The sequence below is a fragment of the Ambystoma mexicanum genome, chromosome 2p (genome assembly GCF_040938575.1).
Source record: "Ambystoma mexicanum isolate Mex_15411 chromosome 2p, UKY_AmexF1_1, whole genome shotgun sequence".
NCBI classification, from domain to species: domain Eukaryota; kingdom Metazoa; phylum Chordata; class Amphibia; order Caudata; family Ambystomatidae; genus Ambystoma; species Ambystoma mexicanum.
The window spans coordinates 263,950,996-263,971,127 of NC_090923.1; the positions used below are offsets into that span (position 1 = coordinate 263,950,996).

The 20,132-nt window shown below is 41.6% G+C and overlaps 1 protein-coding gene across 5 annotated transcripts in view; it reads right to left on the minus strand.

The window, feature by feature from the left end:
- CHL1 (cell adhesion molecule L1 like) overlaps positions 1 to 20,132 on the minus strand; it is a 780,691-nt gene that overhangs the window by 266,914 nt on the left and 493,645 nt on the right. For all 5 annotated transcript variants that reach the window (XM_069643529.1, XM_069643531.1, XM_069643532.1 and 2 more), the window contains one exon: positions 5,691 to 5,822. In XM_069643529.1, coding sequence (XP_069499630.1) covers positions 5,691 to 5,822 — 132 coding nt within the window. The remainder of the gene's footprint in view (positions 1 to 5,690; positions 5,823 to 20,132) is intronic.

Below are 20,132 nucleotides of genomic sequence, written 5' to 3' on the forward strand. Positions count from 1 at the left end.
TTCTTTAGCTAAGTAACAACCCAAAGTCATAGGGATAGCTAGGTCTTTCTGACTTTTCTTTAATAAACCTTACTTAAAAATGTAATTAAAGAGTCTGCGTCCTTTTTCTGACCTGTCACATTTCCTAGACTTAGCTCATCATCCTAGTATAAAGTCCTTGCTCCTTCAAATCATACCTGACCCTTTTCCTAGTCCCTCATTCTAACCTCTCATCATAGAAACCAACCTAATTCTGGGTATCCATCAATAAGGATTCCGCCCCGGCCATGGTACCAAGTCTGTACTCTTGGACCTGAAAATTCAGCTGGACGCAATCAGAGAGAAGGAAAGCTGGCCATGCTTCTCCTCTTAGACTTGTCTGTTGCCTTTGATTTGGTCGAGAATAACATATAATGTAACCACCTTAACTCATCAGTTGCCTACTCCCAGGAAGTTGCCACTTGGATAGCCTGCTTCCTCGAAGGGAGAGTTATGAAAGTCTTCACGGATAATGCCTGTGCCTCACCTTCTCTCATTAGCTGTGGGGTTCCCCAAGAATCCTGTGTCTCACCTAGGCTCTGTAGCATTTTCACTAAGCCCCTCTTTGACCACCTTGACTCGCCCGGCATAGCTTATACTAACTATGCTGACAACACACAGATCCTACACCTGCTCACAGGGTCCTACCATAAAGACTCCACCATCCTCAGTTCCACCTACGCCACCATCCAATCATGGGTGGTGACTCACGGCCTCTGCCTCAATCATGTGAAAACTGAGCTTCTCATCATTGGTCCTGCTGCAGCAATAACAATTCTTGACTCTCAATGCTCCACCTTTAACATTGATGGATCCATGATCTCTGTCTCCTCTTTGGTAAAAACATTAGTAGTCTACCTCGATGCCACTCTTTCCCTAACACGCAAAGTAAGTGGCATCTTCTCTGCAGCAGCCTATTCAATGAAATTGCTCAACATGCCAGGCCCTTCCTTACCAGCGACAACTGTCTAACGATCGCCGGGGCAGTGGTGGGCGCCAAGCTTGACTACTGTAATGTCCTAGTCGCTGGCACGTCTACTCAGAACACAAGGAAAACTCCAAACCATCCAAAACAATGCTTCACATGCCGCCCTCAATATTCCTTGATCAGAACTTATCTCTGCCGCCCTCAAAGCAGCTCACTGGCTACCTATTAGCGAAGGAATTCTATTCAAGACCCTCTTGATCACCCATCAGTGCATCTCCAACTCAGCCCCACCTTATCTGGTTCAAAAAATCTCCAAAGTTCAATCCAGCAGGCCCACCAGAGCCCCATACTTCAACAGGCTGGTCCAACCCAAGTTCAAACGATCCAAAGCAGGAGGGTCCAGCTTCCCAGTCCTTGATGCCAAGTATTGGAACTCTCTCCCACCTGCCCTAAGAGAGGAAGAATCCAACTGGCCCTTCCTTAAAGCCCTCAAAACATGGCTGTTTACTTGAACCTACTTGACCTCCATCCTCTACCTTACGCACACACTAAGGACTGTACGTTTACTATTGTGACCTATGCATCTATGTTTTCTACACCGTATCTATATCTTCGCAAATGTACCTGTGCTTATGCCTTAACTTCGGCCCCATGTAACTGGTGGTTCAAGCACCCTGATGCCTTTAGGTTTGTGTGTGCTCTACAAATTTACAAAATAAATACAAATACATATATAAATAAATACATCCTTGTACACATCTTAGATCCTAGTCCTAAACTTTCAGTGCAGTCTCCAGTCCCTTGTACTTGACTTCATCCAAATCCTAGTCCTTCGTGCAAGTGCCTCATTACAGTCCCTCATCCAGATTCCTCATGTATCTTCCATCATCACTATGTAAGAGTATCTTAGTCATAGTCATTTTATCACAGTACCTCAGTCTCTCGGGAAGAGTTTCTCAGTCTACTGGTGACAGTCTCTGTCTCTCGGCTACAATGTTTTAGTCTTTCAGTCTCACTGTCAGAGACTTTGAGTCTCACTGTCACTGTCCATCAATTATATTCTTGTTGTCACAATCTCTCTTAATCTCCTTCTCGTCTCCCCTCAGTGTCAATGTATCTATTTGTTATTCCCATTCGCTAGCATTGGCCTCTCTTTTTCTAATGCATGTTCTGTCTTTCACTTTCTCTCATTAGGAAGCGTGATGCTGGTGGGGACGGAGATAGTGCAAGACAGGCAAAGATAGAATTTAAATGGAAATTGAGAGTTTGTATGGAATCTCTAATTGCATAACATCTACAATAATTGTTTGTCTTTCTGCTGAAACAATCACTGCTGTGCCTTTATGTGGATCTGTATGTGGAATTAAACACGTAGTGGTAACATTTGTTTGAAAATTCCACATATGCATAGACATTACGCTTTGTTAATAAGCATGAAACATACATGCAAATACTGAATAGAATAGCTACTTCAACTGTCCCACAAGTAAATAGTAAGGCATGAATGCTGCTAAAATGTTTTGCAGCCATGAATGGTAATATGGTGTTCATTATATTGGATCTTCCTTACGGCAATTATTACTTGCATGATTACACGAATGTTGATGGCCTCTTTGCATGTGCATGGTTGGAAAACCAGTGCTGGATATTGATACTGGACAATATTCCAATTTCCCTACAGGTGTTACTTATAATGCACTGCATACCCTCCTAGACATGATCTCAGATAAAGGACAGTAGGACTGCCTTCTATTTCAGGATAGTACATGGAAATCCCGTATAAACCCGATTGTTTGTGATTGCACCATTATATTGGACATTATTCAGGAGTTTGATTAATTCAGCTTGTGGATTCGATTTAACATTATTGATGCTGCCATGCCTGACAATACAGAGATCAAATGCATTTTATGGACCTCCGTAGAAGGCTGTTTAAAATGCAGAGTTCATGGGGCTGACCCATGGAATTTTTGCGCCTAAAAACGGGGATTTAGAATGGCGCATAAATCTCTGTTTTTCGGCGCAAATCATTCCATGGATCAGCTCCCAAGCCTCAGCAGCCAAGGAAAAATGTTAGAATCATTTAATCAACCTGCAAAGGCGGATAATAATGTAATAGTCACACAATGATCAGCCCTTCAGCTTGCTTGTTTTTTAGGTTCTGCCCTTTTTCAATAGGATCGACACAAATTCAAACCTATAAAGGTAAAATGCAAAAAGAGACGCCAAAATAAAAAAAACTACTGGTTTTGTCAATGCAACTTGTTAAAACTTAGACACACATTTTAGTGCACAAGGATTGAAAAAAGACTCACAAAGGTCCCAAAAGATAACAGAAATAAAAAATAAATGTAAGAATAACACACTGAAATGAAAAATAATAAAATATTTGTTTTCTGCACTACAACAAATTAGGTCTCTAAACTTTGGGCATACACACTCAGTCTTAACCGACACTAGATCAACATTTACTTTACATATTAGATATGTTACATGAATACTATTCAAAAAGTCACTATTGTGAAATATACATGTTTGTAGGTTGTGTCCTTTTGTATCCACTTTCTGTATTACGTATACTATGCTAGGTGTTCGATAGTGTGTCTATGGCCCCTCCAGCAAATCAATGAATTTAACATCCATCATGTGATTTTATATCCCACAATATTACCTTCTGAAACAAAGCACAATGGTGTTTCACTATTAAATACATCCACATCAATTAGTGAAATGGCTACATATTATTGTTAAATTGTTATATTTCATGATAATCATAAAAGGTTCTACCTTTTAATCAAACAATTACTTGATTAGGAGATGGCCAGACCAACAAATGCAATTGATGGTCGTGTCTTGTATTTTGGAATGAGGAAATGCTGCATTTTCCCAGTGTAAGTTAAATCTGTCTTCCAACAGTGTTATATGGAAACTTACAGTTTTCCCGTTTCTCGTCCTTCCCAGGTGTTATAAACTTGGGGCTTCCCCCCAGCTTGCATATGCAATCTTCTCTCTCATGCTTCTCATTCATCTCTCTCTCCTGCTTCTCGTTTGGCTCTCTCTGAATGTACGCTCTTTAAAGTACTCATCCCAGTAGACCGGGCATTTTTTATTTTAAGGGACATCATCTTTTTTCATAAAAGAACAGTATCCATTATGCGTTTGTTCATTCAAGTCTTGATACTTCCTTGTTTCTGGCAGTTTAAAACACCGCAAATAGACCTTAGTACGGCCAGCTTGAGGGGGTTCCTCATGGGAATGCGAGTCCTTGTCCCCAGAGGGTGAGTCTCTCCCAGTGAGGTTTCACTTGCCTCTACCCCTACGGAGGGTATTGGAGAGCGGGCTCACCTCCCTAGACTGACAGAAACGGGCTCCCCTTTGGGGAGAAGGAACAAATTCCTTTGATTTGTCACACCCCATCATCCTAGCAAAACAGTATGATAAGGCTCAGTAGCTAATGGTCATCAACAATGCCATGTGCCATCAGGAGGCCAAGCTGGTGACTATAGGCCTCACCATTGTCCACCATTAGTAGGGTGCCACCAGGCAGATGAATAGTAGGGGTGTACATTATGTAGCATGGCCTGGAGATTGATGGTGACCTATGCAGCGTTGGTGTTGAAGAGTCGCGTACACCTTAAATGTGTTTACAAAGAAGTACAAGTGGGGCATTTATTTGTTTATTTATTTATTTATTTGTTTATTACGCACCAAAGCCCACAGGCATCAGTGCATACATTAACACTAAGGACATATCACAACAAGACAAGGTATCAGAAGGCCATTTATTCAAACAAGTTAGTCTTTACCTGTTTCCAAAATGTAAACAAATTCCTTTCTTTAAGCAAGTCAGCCAGCCATGGGGTGGTTCTTGGACTGATCATCTTGGTATAGGTTTGTATGTGTTTGTTTGGGGATCAATTCAGCCAATATTTAGTTAGGTTGGGATTAAGCCAGTGATGAGAGAATGAGGGATTTTCAATAAGATGTAAGAGGATCATTTGAAGGGATTTTGATATTGAAGGACCAGAGGATGTCAGAGTATTGTGAGAGAACATAATGTAAAACAGATATGTAGGTGGGTTTTGCTTGCAAGGAGTATGCCTCTAGCTTGGAGTAATGAGGATGTCTGGGTTATGATTGCTCATTTGTATTTCTCATTTTAAGACCAAATATTTGTGGGTGACTGATTTGTATCATAATTGAATGTTTGATAGGATAGCTTTGGAATCAAACAGTGACAGACTGTTTCACAAGATCTTTCATTGGATTGATGCCTTCAGAGATAGTGGTAAGTAGAAGATTGAGTTTGGCAAAGGTTATGACTTGTTTACCACTGCAACAGAGTCTTTAGAGTGGTATCTGAGTTTGCCTACAACTTGTGCCAGCGCTTCTGTGGCCAGCAGCCCTGTCTCTCATTTTCTCTGTCGCTGCTACATGACCCAATAACGTAGTGCTATTTTTGCTTCTGTATCGTGGCATCCAGATCCATTGCTGTTTGTAATGCTGTCAGAGCATACGCCTACACTCAGTACTATTTATACATGTATTCTATAGTCTTTTCTCTGAGTGTCATTTGCTCAGCTGCGGTAAGATGATACGCCACCCACTGTTGTTTGAACAGCTGCCAGTAAATTTGGATTGTGCAATTATTGTCTTTTCAATGCTTCCCTTTTTGCTGGTTTGTGCTGACTGTTCAGCCTACTGCATACAATGCCAGGTTTCCGACATGTTCACGGGTACATACCCTCAATGGGAATTCCATTCACTTTCCACCTGATTTCAGGCTCAGGCCATCCCGTAGCTTCACAAAACAAGATGGCTTTGGATCCAACGCTGTAGGCATTGCTCTGCGGCTCCTTCTTCCATTGAGGTGGTGCTATTAAATAAATAGGGAAAGAATAGATCAGAGAATGTTTGGCACAATTAGCACACAATTCAATGTACTCTCCACACGTATTAATCAACACACAGTTGTAGCCCCAAATTACACACACTTTCAAGAGAAGCATGTCCAAACACAATCCACTTCAGGTTTACATGTTGGTAAGAAAGTCTATATTGGATGTTTACATACGCATACTATTATTTTTGTAAATACTGGTGGCTGTTTAAATTACCTACCATTAGTCATCCTGATGTTAATCAGAACAGCATGTATAATCAGTAAATAGAAATCGTTTTTTCGCTCCCAGTCCAACACCTTTCCTCTCAAATTGCAACTGTTAATCACTATTGCCTCAAGGTTGGATATACAATATGTAATCAGCTGGAGAAAACTAACTATAAAATCATAGACACAATTTAACATGGAATAGGAGATTGCTATATCTGATTGATGGAGATTGTTAGGGCATTGAGTCCTTAACTCAAGGCTCCTGGGCGACTTCCCTTCTGGACTCCACTGATGCAGTGCTGGATGAATGTCGAATGGCAGGACAATGAAATAATGAAGACCATCAATTGACAAAGTGGATGAGAACCATGAAATGGTCATATAGACATGTCTAGTTTTCTTTCTAAGATACTTTGGTAGCAAAGGAAATGTGACGTGTCTGGAGTAGTACAGATGGAGACACATAGAGGGGACTAGGTCCAAGGACAAAAAGCAAAAGGCACCTGTGCTTAGACCTAGAGGCTTGGTTTCTTCAAAACTGCTGTGTAGAACCCATACGTGTGGGTTTAAGACAGGCAGCATGTGCTTGCCTGTAATATCCAAACACGTAAACTGCTTATGACAAATGTACATAGGGAAAACAGCTATTGAGTGTAATTTCTTTCTTTTCAATCCCAAAGTGTGTTTACCAGGAATATAATTGTTTACTGGGAATTTGTATAGGTATCTACCAAAACATTTTAACACACAGGCACGGCTGATGTCTTGGGGTCTTGTTTAATTTCAAGATCTTTGTGGGACTATCCTTTGTCTTTTGGAGGCACGTATATTCTTGTGTTTGCCAACATACATATACACACCGTCACAAATAAACAAGACAGCGACAATGGATTCCAACAACTAGAAATATAGAATTCTAAAAAAACACACTTAGACCTAATGTTCCATCACACCAGAAAGTCTTAATACAGATCTTTAGCAAATGATTCACCACTATATCAAAGCAAGCTCAGATAGGATATAGTGAACATCTGTGATGAACAAATATGGGCATTGGCAAAACTTCTAACAGAAGAGAGATTAAATAAAAAGGTATCTTTATAAAAGGATTGGGTGCCTGAGAGCCTACGCGAGGGGAATGTAGTGAATAAGAGACCCATTGAAAAGTATTTCAGCATGGAGAGAGACTTTTGAAGAGAAACAGAAAATGGTGATGCCTCGGAAAAGGAGAACCATGTCTTACAAATTCATCAAAAAGATGTCCATACTATGATATATGATATGATATGTTATTTGTAACATGCTTAATACCCAGAGTTTTCTAAGCGTGGACCCGGGGATCGAACTTGTACTCTGTGTCGTCTTGCCTCCAAGGCAAGCACGTTGCCCCTGAGCTAACCTCCCGAGACACATACATAGGGGGAGGCTTGGATGGCATGGGGGGTTGCATATTAGTTGCTCTTTGAATGAGACTTTGAAGGAATATGTGCACGAAATTCAATAACAGAAACCCTGTGACACTGCAGAGCGCAGTGGATCTGAGTGGTAATCTGGGCACTCACGCTGTGGGCTGAGGTCTGTTTTCCTACTCTATTGCTGGAGGCGGAGCTGAAGCTACAACAACCCCATGACACCTCAGAGTGGATCTGAGTTGCAGTCTGACCTGTCCGTGCGGCCGTGTGGAAGAGCGGCCCCTGTGGGACCGCAAAAGTTGTTCTGAATTGCTGTTATTTTGGTAAAACCACAACGTGATTCTGGTGCATTCCACTTTGGAATCCCCAGCACTACATAGACATGTAAGAAGTATACAGAATAGCGGTTGTCCAACCATTTTGATACAGGGCCGCAGGAAAAAGCTCAGCAAACCCCCATTGCCACAAATCCCGACTGGTGGGGAGAGGAGGGGCCCTGTGACTATACTTCAGTCAGAGAAAACCCTAGCACGTTCGGCCTTGGGATCTGTGGGAAAGCCATCGCCGATGCAGAAATCAAGGTCGGGAGGGCAGTCCTCAGCTACCATGACACACATATTGCTCGCACAGAAAAATAGTGCCCCTCGACCTATTGCACCTAAACAGAACACAACAAATAAAGAGGACAACAATTTGGCCAAGACCCGACACTCTACTAAAATTACAGGCTATTATCAGCCCATAAGTAACAAACAAACAACAAGTCAACCCACAGACGTGGCAGAGCAGGAAGACATTATTTCACAGACACCCTCTACATCTATAGACAATAACAACTTGCTGTTGAAACTATGCATGAATTTAAAACTAAGGGTACCCAATATGCATCAACAGGAGGAGAGTATGCAAGGGGGTACCACTGGGACAAACCTTTCATCAACCCCCAATTTGGAAGGATTATTTTTGTGTACATCTGAAGACTCTTTCTCTAGTGAGTTTTCTAATCCTCCCAGAGGTAACGCTCCAACCAATATAGAGGGACTTGATTTAAGCATCTTTAAATGGATGGCATCGTGGGCAACCATGAATGACTTGCACGCTACGTGAAACCTTTTTCTGCAAGAACAGAGACATGAAGTTTATCTTGGGCCGAGTAGTACACATTATCCTCGCTAATAGTTTGAACAAAGCAGCAAAGTGCAAAGCCATGATATATCTTTAAGTGACTATGGCACCCCTACCCCTTTCTCTCCTGGCTCTCTACAGGATAATTACATCATGGATTTGGAAGCAATTGCAATAGCCGACCCGAATCCTCTGTATATACAGAGTAAAAAGCCCCCAAAGAAGGAAGTATTGGAAAACATCAGGCATAAGGGGAGTGCAAAAGGAGTACAGAATTACAAAAAAACAACAATGAGAATAAATAGCCAGGCAATGGCTGCTTCAGAGTAGAGGAAAGGGACTTCTATATATTAAAACAAGCAAAGGAGTGTAAAGGGGAATTGATTTTATGCAAAAGGAAAGATAAACAACCATTAGACAAATGGTGTAAACCAGGCGAGTCAGAAAAGTTACAAGAACACACCAGGAATGATAGGGCTAAACAACTATCTGTAGATTTGATTACTGATCAGGCACCTATACATGTGATATATCCAACTACGGGACAGTCCAACAATAAGGCCAATGAGGGACAGTTACAGGATGCTATAGCCATAAATAAAAACCCCATTGGAGATACTTTATCATCTGACATCCAACGCGTTGAAACTTGGTATTCAAGAATTGGAGTTAAGGTCCAGAAGGCGGCCATGCAGCCCCAACAAAATGCTTGGCTCCCACCAGCGGCATTGCTCCTCACAGAAATTGTAACTTCTAACAGCAGCCCATTCCTATGTTGTTCCATTACACTTCAAATGATGCATCTGATCCCTGATTTGAGATTAATCACGACAAGCAACTTTAAAAAAGTGGAACTTCCAAGAATGGGAAGTAGCTCCAATTGGGCAATCCTAACATTTGTATCACCTATCTATGTCCAGACCCTGTCTTATTACTCTGAATGCTTTGCACAAATGGGGTTTCAGATGGAGGTGAACAAAAAGGTTTATGATTTCCCTGGAGCCCTGCAGAACCTTAAACACCAAAGTAAAGGATTTTGGGAAGAGAATACAAGTGGTTGCCAAGGATGGCTGGTACAGAACATGTACAACTGACTGAAGGTAACCAAAGTCGACTGGTTGAAATTCCTATCATCGGAACACCAGGGGCTTCAACTGTTTTATGGTGAATTCGGAAGGCCAAATAATTGTGAGTGCTGTAGAGATTTTTGTTTTACAAGAGAGATGGGCGTGCCAAGGGCTATTGGTAGATGTTTTCTCTCTCCTTACCCAACCTGCAAAAAAAGGAAGAGAAGTTTGCACATACGGCAGCTTATGTATAGGAGCAAGAATGCAGTTTTAGATCACACACTATATGAGTGCTACTCATTCAGAGTATCTCATGTCGGCTGTGATTAGCAGATTTCCCACACCAAACATCAAGACACTGATCATCACAATATATGTTTCTCCAGTTATTTGCATCACCTTGAATTTGCTTGAGAAAGTAGAGAAAATACTTCAATTATGGTGTGGGAAGAACAAGGGGGGGGGGGCGGTGAATGAGCTTCCATAGCAAAAGGAGATGTCAATGCCCAGTGCGCACAACTGGAAAAAAGTGAGCTCTGCTCTGGAGGAGATGGCAAATCATCTAGGGTAATAAATCCTTGCTCTGACAGACAGACTGTCCTAATGGAAAAAAAGGAAATGGGTAGCGGCACTCAGTGACTTTGAAGTGTACCTAGTGGAACCTCATGATGAATTTGACATCTGGAGCTGTGCCACATGGAGAGCTAGAGGACAATCCTTGTGCCTAGATGCGATCTTTGTGACCACTAATCTCGGGGTGAGGAGATCTAGCTATGAGACCAGTTTCAATGACCTAAGTGATCATGCTACACTATTAGTTATGATAGAACATCAGACGGCAGTGAATAACAAACCCCTGATGGATTTAGCCATGGTTAACCCACAGGGGAATATAATCCAGTATCCAACTACAAGCATTACGTTGGTTAATAAAACCTTGCTTAAAGCAACCAAGAGGGGCCAGCCACAAATCGGAAACTACGCACCGATACTGCCCATTTTGGTGCCAAAAATCATTGACACAGTTAAAATGGACAAAAGAACACATTATATGGCAGATACTAGTGGCAATGATTACGACGCAACAGTGTAAAAAATAAAGAAGTAATTCCTTAGAGATTGCATATTGGTACAGAGAGAGAAAGCCTTACCATATGAGGAAATAGCCCTAGCTCTGAAAAACTGAGAACGAAATATAAAGCAAGCATTAGGCAAACTAAATACAACAAAAAACTCTAACAACTGGAAAATGATATATAGATTAATAAGGGAAAAAGATTTACAAAGCGATTTTGACAGCTATATCGCACCCCTATAGTAACAGAAAAACCTCAGGAATTGGGGAACTTCTCTGATGAAACCTGGGTCATACACATTAAAGTGAACTAGCGAAAAGAGCCAGACAAGGTAGAACAAAACAATAGTACACAAGTAGGAAGAGGATCGGGATTCCTGGACTTTGATGTAGACGACATCCAACAGATAATATTGAGGTCCAAGTACTCTAGAGCAAAAGGCCCTGATAATCTGCCTAACATCATAATTTAAAAGGAGCCTATGCTTTGGCCACATTTTCTCTTCAATGCTTTCAACTGCATAGAGAAGAGCAGTGTGATTCCTGAGATTTGGAAATATTTTGCCCTTTGGGTACATAAGAAGGGATCCAGAGATAACCCAAGGAATTACAGGATGGTGGCAATGCTGGATGCCAGCAGTAAACGTTTTGCCAATCTCCTGTTAAGAGATCTTAATAGATGGATTGAGAGAAATGCTATTCTGAACATGAGCCAAACAGGCTATTGTCGAGGAGGTAGCATGGTACATTGCATATGGGCCGTTAAATTGATTCTAGCAGAGATCATGAAAACCCCATGGCCCGATTATATGTGGCTTTCATGGATTACTCAGGGGCCTTAGACTGTGCTATTAGAAACTGACTTTGGGCAAAACATGAGTCCTCGGGAATTGATCTGTTCTGATTGCACTTTGTTAGAAGACTGTGTACAGACACAAATGTAGTGGTGAGAACATCTCAGGAGGGAACTTTGACACAACAGATTGATACGAATTTAGGCCTAAAACAAGGTTGTGTTCTCGCTCCTACTTTGTACAATGTGTATGTTATCGATCTGCGTGAATACATTAAGGAATGTCTCAATTCTCCACCTAAGCTAACAGGCGTACCTGTTCCCTACTTGTGTTATGCAGACAACACAATCCTTATGGACCAGACTCCAATAGGTCTCCAGAGGACATTTAATTTTCTGGAAAAAACACGCAAACATAAATGTGTTAAAGATCAACCGAAGAAAATCTAAAATTATGATTCTGGGTGGGGGAACAGAAAAACAACAAAAATAATTGGTTCTTGGGAGGAATTACATTGGGAGTGGTGGAAACCTATATTTACTTAGGTAGCCCAATACTTGAAGTACGCAATATGCATACACAAAGGGAAGACGAATATGGGTAGGTGGCAAGTCATTAAAAGTTATTTAAAAAAAGTGTGGTGGTAATGTGGAAGCAATGTGAGAAGCATGCATGAAAAGTGTAATAATCACAATAACATATGCTTTAGAAACTCTCCCTGTACAGTACATATATTGGCTGGACCAACTGGAGGGGAAACTCTTAAGGTCACTACTAGGAGTGCCACAGGCATTGGCAGTCGAGGTCTTGTGCCTCGAACTAGGCCTAACCTCCTCACTAACGTGTTGGAAAACCGCTAGAACTTTACTGTATGGCATCTCAACATACAAAACAGAAGAAGGCCTAACGCTAAGAAACACCTTGGTGGAACATACTAATTGTCTAGCAAACAGAACCTATAAAACCAGGAGAAAACTGTCACACACAGAATTAAGCAATACTGCATTTGACCACCTGAGCAGGTTGAATATCGAGCTGCCCATGGAGGGGGAAATAGAGCAATTTAAAGTGAAGCTCAGAGTAAAATCAATGTATTATGATAAGGTACAAAATGTAGACCAACTTACCACAAGACAGAGGCATTTAGGATATACAAAAAAGGGATTCCCTCTCAATGAACCCCAGAACTATTTGATCAAATGGACAAGCATTAACATACATATGCAGATTTGTTATATAAATGCGCTAAAATTAAATATATTCCCTTTCTATGAATATACAGGAGCATGGCACGCAATCCCGCGGGACAAGCACTTGTGTAGATTATGCACTAAGTAGATAGAGATGACGCACCATGTCCTGTTGGGATGTGAAGCCTTTGGCACTGAATATGGGAAAAGTTATAACCACTGTGTTGTAGATGGGTTTGGTTACAACATTGACCAATTCTGGTCCGAGATATATATTGCCAAATCCCTAGTAATAAATGCAGCTGCTTACCTTGTATGGAAGCAATACTTGGGGAAACTACCCACCAAAAGTGGAAACCATGCATATTCCTAGTAATGTATTGCCTTGTAAACCAAACGGCCAATAAGAGTCAGAGGAAGATAACATCTCTCTCTTCCCTCCCTTTGCCTCTATCCTGTTATGAATCGAACTGATGTACTTATAGTCTGCACTTGAATGTACAATTGAAGATCTCAGTGATTTTATTGTTTCTATGGTAAGTGTTTTTTAAATGTGTTTGTTTTAAATATGGTGCTACTTGTATATAATCACATAATTTTCTTTTTATAATGTTCTGTTTCATCGATGTGCAAAAGACACAATGGGCCTCTTTACGAGTATGGAGGTAGCCATGCCACTTTTAGAGGCTTGGCTACCCCCATACCGGGTACCGGGTCCGGGTTCCTGGAATGGGGAATTACCAGGACATTCCGAACTTGGAGGGCCCCTGTAATTCCCTTTCCCTGGACCCGGACCCGGTACATCCCCATTCCCATTGAGCCCTTACAGCCCTTACAGGGCTCAATGGGAATGGGGAGGATGCTAACAAGGGGCCTGTTAATGATGGGCCTGTTGTTAGCATCCTGGTCTGCTTGCTTGTCCCGCTAAGGACTCCTGGTTTTACCAGACGTCCTTAGTGGGACCTGCGAGCAGACCTCGTAATGAGGCGGTAGAGGGTTAACGGCGCTGGCAGCTCTACCGGCGCCGTTAACCCTCTACCGCCTGGGTCGTAATGAGGCCCAATGAGTTTGTCATAAGCACTTAATAAAAAAAATCAACAAAATAACAGAATTCATCTGAGACAAGAGTAGGTGCACCTGTAATAATCATACTTGACCTGCGGTGGCTTAAACAATAAATGTGATTGTGAGATGTAACAAAAGTTTACATTGAATTCAGCAAGCAATGTGTAAATCTCAGCGGGCACATCTCCAGGGACCACCAGTTTGCGGTCCTGGTCTAGAGAGATAAACAGTTCTCATGATAAAGGCAGATCATTCAGAGGTAAAGATCAAGCTTCTTGACGGATGATGTTGTAAGTTTCATTAAAAGCTATGAATTAATGAATTGTTTCGAGGAAGATTTAAAAGATTGATGTGGTAATGAGAAGGTAAGATGTACAGGTCTAGATGTGAGCCGGGAAAGGTAACAGCAAAGAAAAGCTAGATTTAATTTTAGGAAAATGTGCTCTGTCTTCTTGTAGAGATTTGATGCACTGGTAGACCACCTCCTTCTTTATGCTCTGGGGCAGCAGAAACACAGTCTATTCATTCCAGTAAGTACACACACCTGGGAGAGAGGTTTTTAAATGCTATGCCATTGTAGTTAGGTTTGTCAATCCTGTGGGAGGGGGGAATTGTTAATTAATCACTTGCAGAAAATGTCAAATGAGTGCATGTCTAGTTCTCATAAAGCAAATACTTTTTTGATAATTTCTATTATTGGAAAATAGAGGGTAGAATAGGTATGGTAAACCACACCCTCAAAGTGGATGAGGGTGTGTAGCACCATCACTGCTTAGTTTGAATTATGTCCAGGAAAAGACACCTGCAAACCTGATGACCACTGTCACTGAAGGACAGAGATGTTACAGTTTACTTGGGGGAACAGTTTAGAGTGTAGTGCTGCTTGCAATGCCTGGTGCACATTTGGGATTGCAATGGTGGGCAGAAAAACATGCAATGTAAGGTGGTCCATGAATAGACAAGATATCCATCCATATGAGCATTGATGGATTTTACAATCACATTTCCTTTATTTCCCTATGTGATCATGGTGGAGACAGAATTTGAGGAGTTTGGATCTTGCTAATTAACTTGACAGAACATTCAAATTGGTGAACCATTAATACCAAAATAAATCATGTTTTTAAATCTGATGACACTGAGACAACTAATAATTAGCTATTGATCCCCTTGCGAAGGATGATTTATGTCACAATGTTAAGATTGAATCCTATATTGTTAATTAGGATGTCTGTGCATGGCAGAAAATATTCTCCAGGGGTTTCTGGCTGCATCCCTTGTAACCTCCATCAAAAGAAATTAGTCACATGAATAATCACATTTTTGATAACGTGCTGTGCTCAGTAAGACACATGTAACATTTAGAATATGATCACTAAAAAGAGCACCATATTGATCTAAGAGAGACTGGGTAGACCTAGTTTGTCTTTATTTGGGGGTGACCAAAATGGTGCATACAATAGAGTCACCAAAAAGAGAATGTTTTGGCAGACAGATTATCAATGGGTGAGTCCTAAAAAGGCAGATCAAGATTTGAGTGAAATTTTGAAGGCATTGGTGAGACCACTGGAGGGCAAGTTCAACATTGATATTATATTTTAATAGGTAATACATAGATATGCCATGGTCAGCTATTTTAGAAGCCTCCTCTAATGTTTCTCAGTGCTATATTGTTTCATCCAGATCTTCCATCTCAACACAGATGTCTGCTAATGCTTTCTACACCTCAACAACATTGGCACAACACAGGTACATCTACAAAATAAGATCTGGAAGCATCCACAGTGGGAGGAACCCTAGCCTTCTCTGTCCAATGGATCCAACATAGAAATCTCCAAAAAAGTGCATTCTCTAAATATCACTCTTCCCAGGCTTTCCCCTGGAATTATGTTCACCGTGCATCCAAGTGAACCAAGTAAGAAAACAGGTGGCTAGCATATTTAATAATGAGCTATTTACATACATGGAAAATCCTTGACCTCTAACCAAAGAGCCAATTCATGCAAACATTGGATTCCAAACACGAATACTGTATCACATAGACAGAGTAATCCCCAAGAAGGGCCTTCCTTTTGTAACACCAAAATCTGTAAAGATTGGTGGCATGATTAATCATGGCTCTAAAAAGATTCGCTCATACATCAGAGTTGCTGTATGAACTCCTCTAAAGAAATTCCACTGTGACCTTTTGCAACAATGAATATGCTACCAAAAACATTGCCTTGCCCATAAGATTGGGCTCCAAGCCCATCAACAATGGACTCAAGCACTGTCAGCTCTTTTAGAATCTCTGGTTCATGTCGCAAACCTCATATTCAAACCCACAAGCCCACTAAAACAGTTCTACACCCAGATTCCATAATTATAAAATACCCTTCTCCCAGAACTGAGACTGAAAGCAGGCTACCTCAAGTTCATAAGATCACCGAGCATTGTATTTTCGACAGCTCCTTCTGGTAGAATCACTGCAACCTCAGCCTTATTTTGATGCTGTAATTCTGTCTGTATTTTTCTTTACCCTGTCCCTGAATCCTCTCTCTCTCTTTCCGCTTCAAAGTGACTTTGATATGTAATAAGCACATTACAATACATCAAATAAGTTTATGGAGGGATACAACCATGGAGAGTATCAGAGCTGATTGGATGCTGAACCAGGAGCATTTCCAAAACTAGCAAAGAGAATTACTGCAGGAGACTGTATGGTCAGCAACACCACAGAATGGTAGGAAAATGTGTGTTTACAGAAACACAAGACATCAGATGCCCTACAACATCAGGTACTAAGATGGAGAATGCCCTGGAAATCGATCTGTCAATGACAGTATCTTGGGATTTTCAGACAAGAACATACCATGCTGTAAATAAATGATTCATATGACCTAATCATTTTAATTGAAGGGATAAAGATAGTATATAGAAAAATATATGGATTTAATTTCCTTCTAGTATCCAGTCCAGCTGAATGCATAGACCTAGATACGTGTACACAAAATGATATAGACGATTCTATATGCGCCCATGAGTACTGGGAAGGCAGACTTCCTCCTACACCTCACGATTTTGACACCAAACCTGGAAAATGTATTACTATAATCCTGCAAAAGGTATGCATGGTTTCTGAACATAATAAGGTGCAAAATGAAGCTGTGTGCAGCGCTTCAGTTGTCTTGTTCAAGATCTATTCTTGAAAATAATAAAGGTTGTTTTAAAAATTAATTGTACTCGCTTTGGTAGCCAGTGAATCTCTTTGAGGATGGAAGAGATGTGGATGCATTTCCTTTGTCATTGATTAGTCTGAGAGTGAGGTGTTGCACTGATTTCAGCAGCAGAGGGACAGAGGTGGTAACACCAGAAAGGTGCACTTTGCAGTTATCCAGGTTTGATCATACTAATGATTGGTGACTGGCCCCAAAGTCAAATGTTGTATCCTGGGTGTCAAGGCAGGAGCAATGCATGACTCAGAATTATGTAAAAAGAAAGCCTTTAATAGTTACAGGTGAGAAGGTTATTGGTTAAGCAGATGAGTAAGGTATAGGCATCCACCAAGTATCAACTCCCATCCTGCCTCCCATTTCCAACCATCAGAGAACCCTAGATTCCATGTTGCATCAGGAACTACAATAGAACTTACCAACACAGAATAGCCCATGCACACACGATACCACAGAAGACAATGTTTTAAATTGTTCAGGAGTGTTAGAATAAATCTGCAACATGAGGTGTGAAGGCTTACCTTGGCTAGCAGGGAAAGATGACAGAAGGTGTTCACTGTATCAGCCTTCCATTGAATTGGTAGGAATGGGTGTAGCTGGCTTGAATTTTGAACAGATCGCAGAGTCAAGGCCTACATTTTAAAGATATGATTCAAGTTACTGTATGGACATTGCCATTCATGAGGGGCTTGGGGCATTGAGTGCTTCTGTCAAATGAATGGCTGATGTGAGACCTTATTCTGAATAGTCCATAAGCAGAGTTCTTGTGCTAGTCTGCACAACGTGCATGACTGGGTTCCTCCCTGCTTCTTCAAATTGACCATTGCTGCTGTGTTGTTGGCCTTTAAAATCAGTACTTCTTTGTACTGTATTGAATTGAAGAAAGGGAGGGAAGATTATGTTTTTTCAGCCCCAGGATATTAGTGGACAAAGGCCTGTCCCATGAGCACCACAAACTGAATCTGAAGACTGCCCTTATTTTCACCTCATCCATAAAGTGAGGGTTCTATAGAAATGTACATTTTGTGACAAGCAGACAGAACAAAACACCCCTCAGATGGTTCTCTAGGAGCTATCATCATGTAATATTTTCCTTTAAAAGTATTTGTACTGGGCCTTTATAAACTGTTTCCCTAGAAGATTGAATCACCTGAATGTTGGGTGATTTAACCATGTTAAAATTCAGATTCACTTTTCAAATATCTGTCTAAAGCTCCACCAAATGGCTTACAGGGCAACACATGACTGAAGCTCCTTTTATGTCTAAGACTTCTTTTAGAGAGGCAGGAGGTTGTTTCTAGAAGCAGATTCATGAAATGATGGAGATGGTTGATACACGGAAGTGGAGTTAGGGTTGTCTAGCAGGAAGAAAGGTGGTGATTGATTTGGGCCTGGTCAGAGGTATATTTTGGTTTGTTTATTTATATAGCACAGTGTGGCACATACAGTGATTTGAAGTTGTGGGCCATCACAAGTACCATCTGGGGAGAGTTTAAGGAGAATGAATCCCTGAGGGGGAGAGCAGCTTGGGTGACTGTGATGGGCAAACTCACGTGACTCTTGATTTCCCTGAGAGAAGCGTGCAGCTTTTCGCAGATAAGAAAATATATCACAACATTACCTGACATCGATAACACAACCAACACTACCACTGACAGCACCCTATCACCCAGTTTATCCACACAACAAAAGGCAAACGTGTGGGAGTACTTCACACAGAATAAAAAGCAAGTGAATCTAGCCACGTGCATGCTCCATTGGGGGAAGGCAAGGGCAAACGTGGGATCCATATCCATGTGGTTCCATGTGTCACAGCACCATGCAATGACATGGGAAAGAGTGAAAAGGCTGATTGCAACCCTTCCCATACCATCAGAAAAGCAGCATACCTCCACCAATCCACATTATTGCCAATTAAAACACTGATGCTGTATTAGTGCTTGGGAGGGTATTGTACAAAAAGACTAAACGGTTGCATGAACAAAAGGTTCTACAAATGCTACCACCAAAGGTTTGAACATCAAAAGTTCAAACCTTTGGTGGTAGCATTGCAGGTACATCAAAAAAATAAAATAAACAGGGGCTGCGGGGTTGTCCCCCGCAACTCCCCACTCACTCTACTGTGTGGTATAGTGAGCGGGGTGTTGCGGGGGACACCTCCGCAGCACACCTGCAAAAACAAAAGGGGGCTGCGGGGGTGTCTCCTGCAACACTGCGCTCACTATACTTTGCAGTATAGTGAGCGGGTGTTTACAGTATAGTGAGCGGGGGTTGCGGGGGAAACCCCTGCAGCCCCGTAAAAGAAAAAAAAAAGGAACCTGTGGCGTCGGTTCCCGATCACGGAAGTGAAAGTGAACTGGCGCCGCAGGGACTCAGCGTGAAGAAAAAGGTAAGTGGGGTTTGTTTATGTTGGGGGTGTAGGTGGGGGTGTGTTGAGGGTGAGGGGCATGTCATGGGTGGGTTGTGGCTGTCGATGGGGGTGTGGGTATGTACGTGTGTTCACATGAGAAAGGTGTGAACGTTTGGTGGTTTGCACCTTTCTCGTGTGAACTTTCCGGCCACGGTAAAATCAGCCACGATCGGATCACGTAGATCCCTTGGGTGTGGGACCCCAACCTCTACCTCCTGTACCTCACTGCTCCATACCAGCGATCCAATTGTGCATCAGTCCATTGCTATGGAAGCTTTTGAGCATGGCAAGACATGTCTCTTCAATCATAACCTGTGCATAATGTTGGATAAAGATCTCTTGCCCTACTCATTTGCAGAAAACCGTGGATTCTGGAGGCCTAGGGGAAAGGTGTATTACTGCTGGGAAGTTCTTGGCCAATGTGCTTCCTTTGTAAAGCAGTAACAAATTGTACAACAAGGTTATCGCTACAGTGGGATGGGTACTACAGCAGTCCATGGCATAAAGTCCTCTTCATCATGTATATTTTGACCAGAAGTCAAAGTATTGACAGCAGGTCCAGCCCAGATTTGAGAAAGGCTCAGGCGAGCCCAAACACGTGTAATCAACCTAAAAAGGGCTTTAACTTTTTGTTTGATTGACCATTAAAATCAAGCACACGTACACCTGATCGCGCTAAATCCTGGAGTATCTTCTTGTTGTACTATATTTGGTTGATGGTTA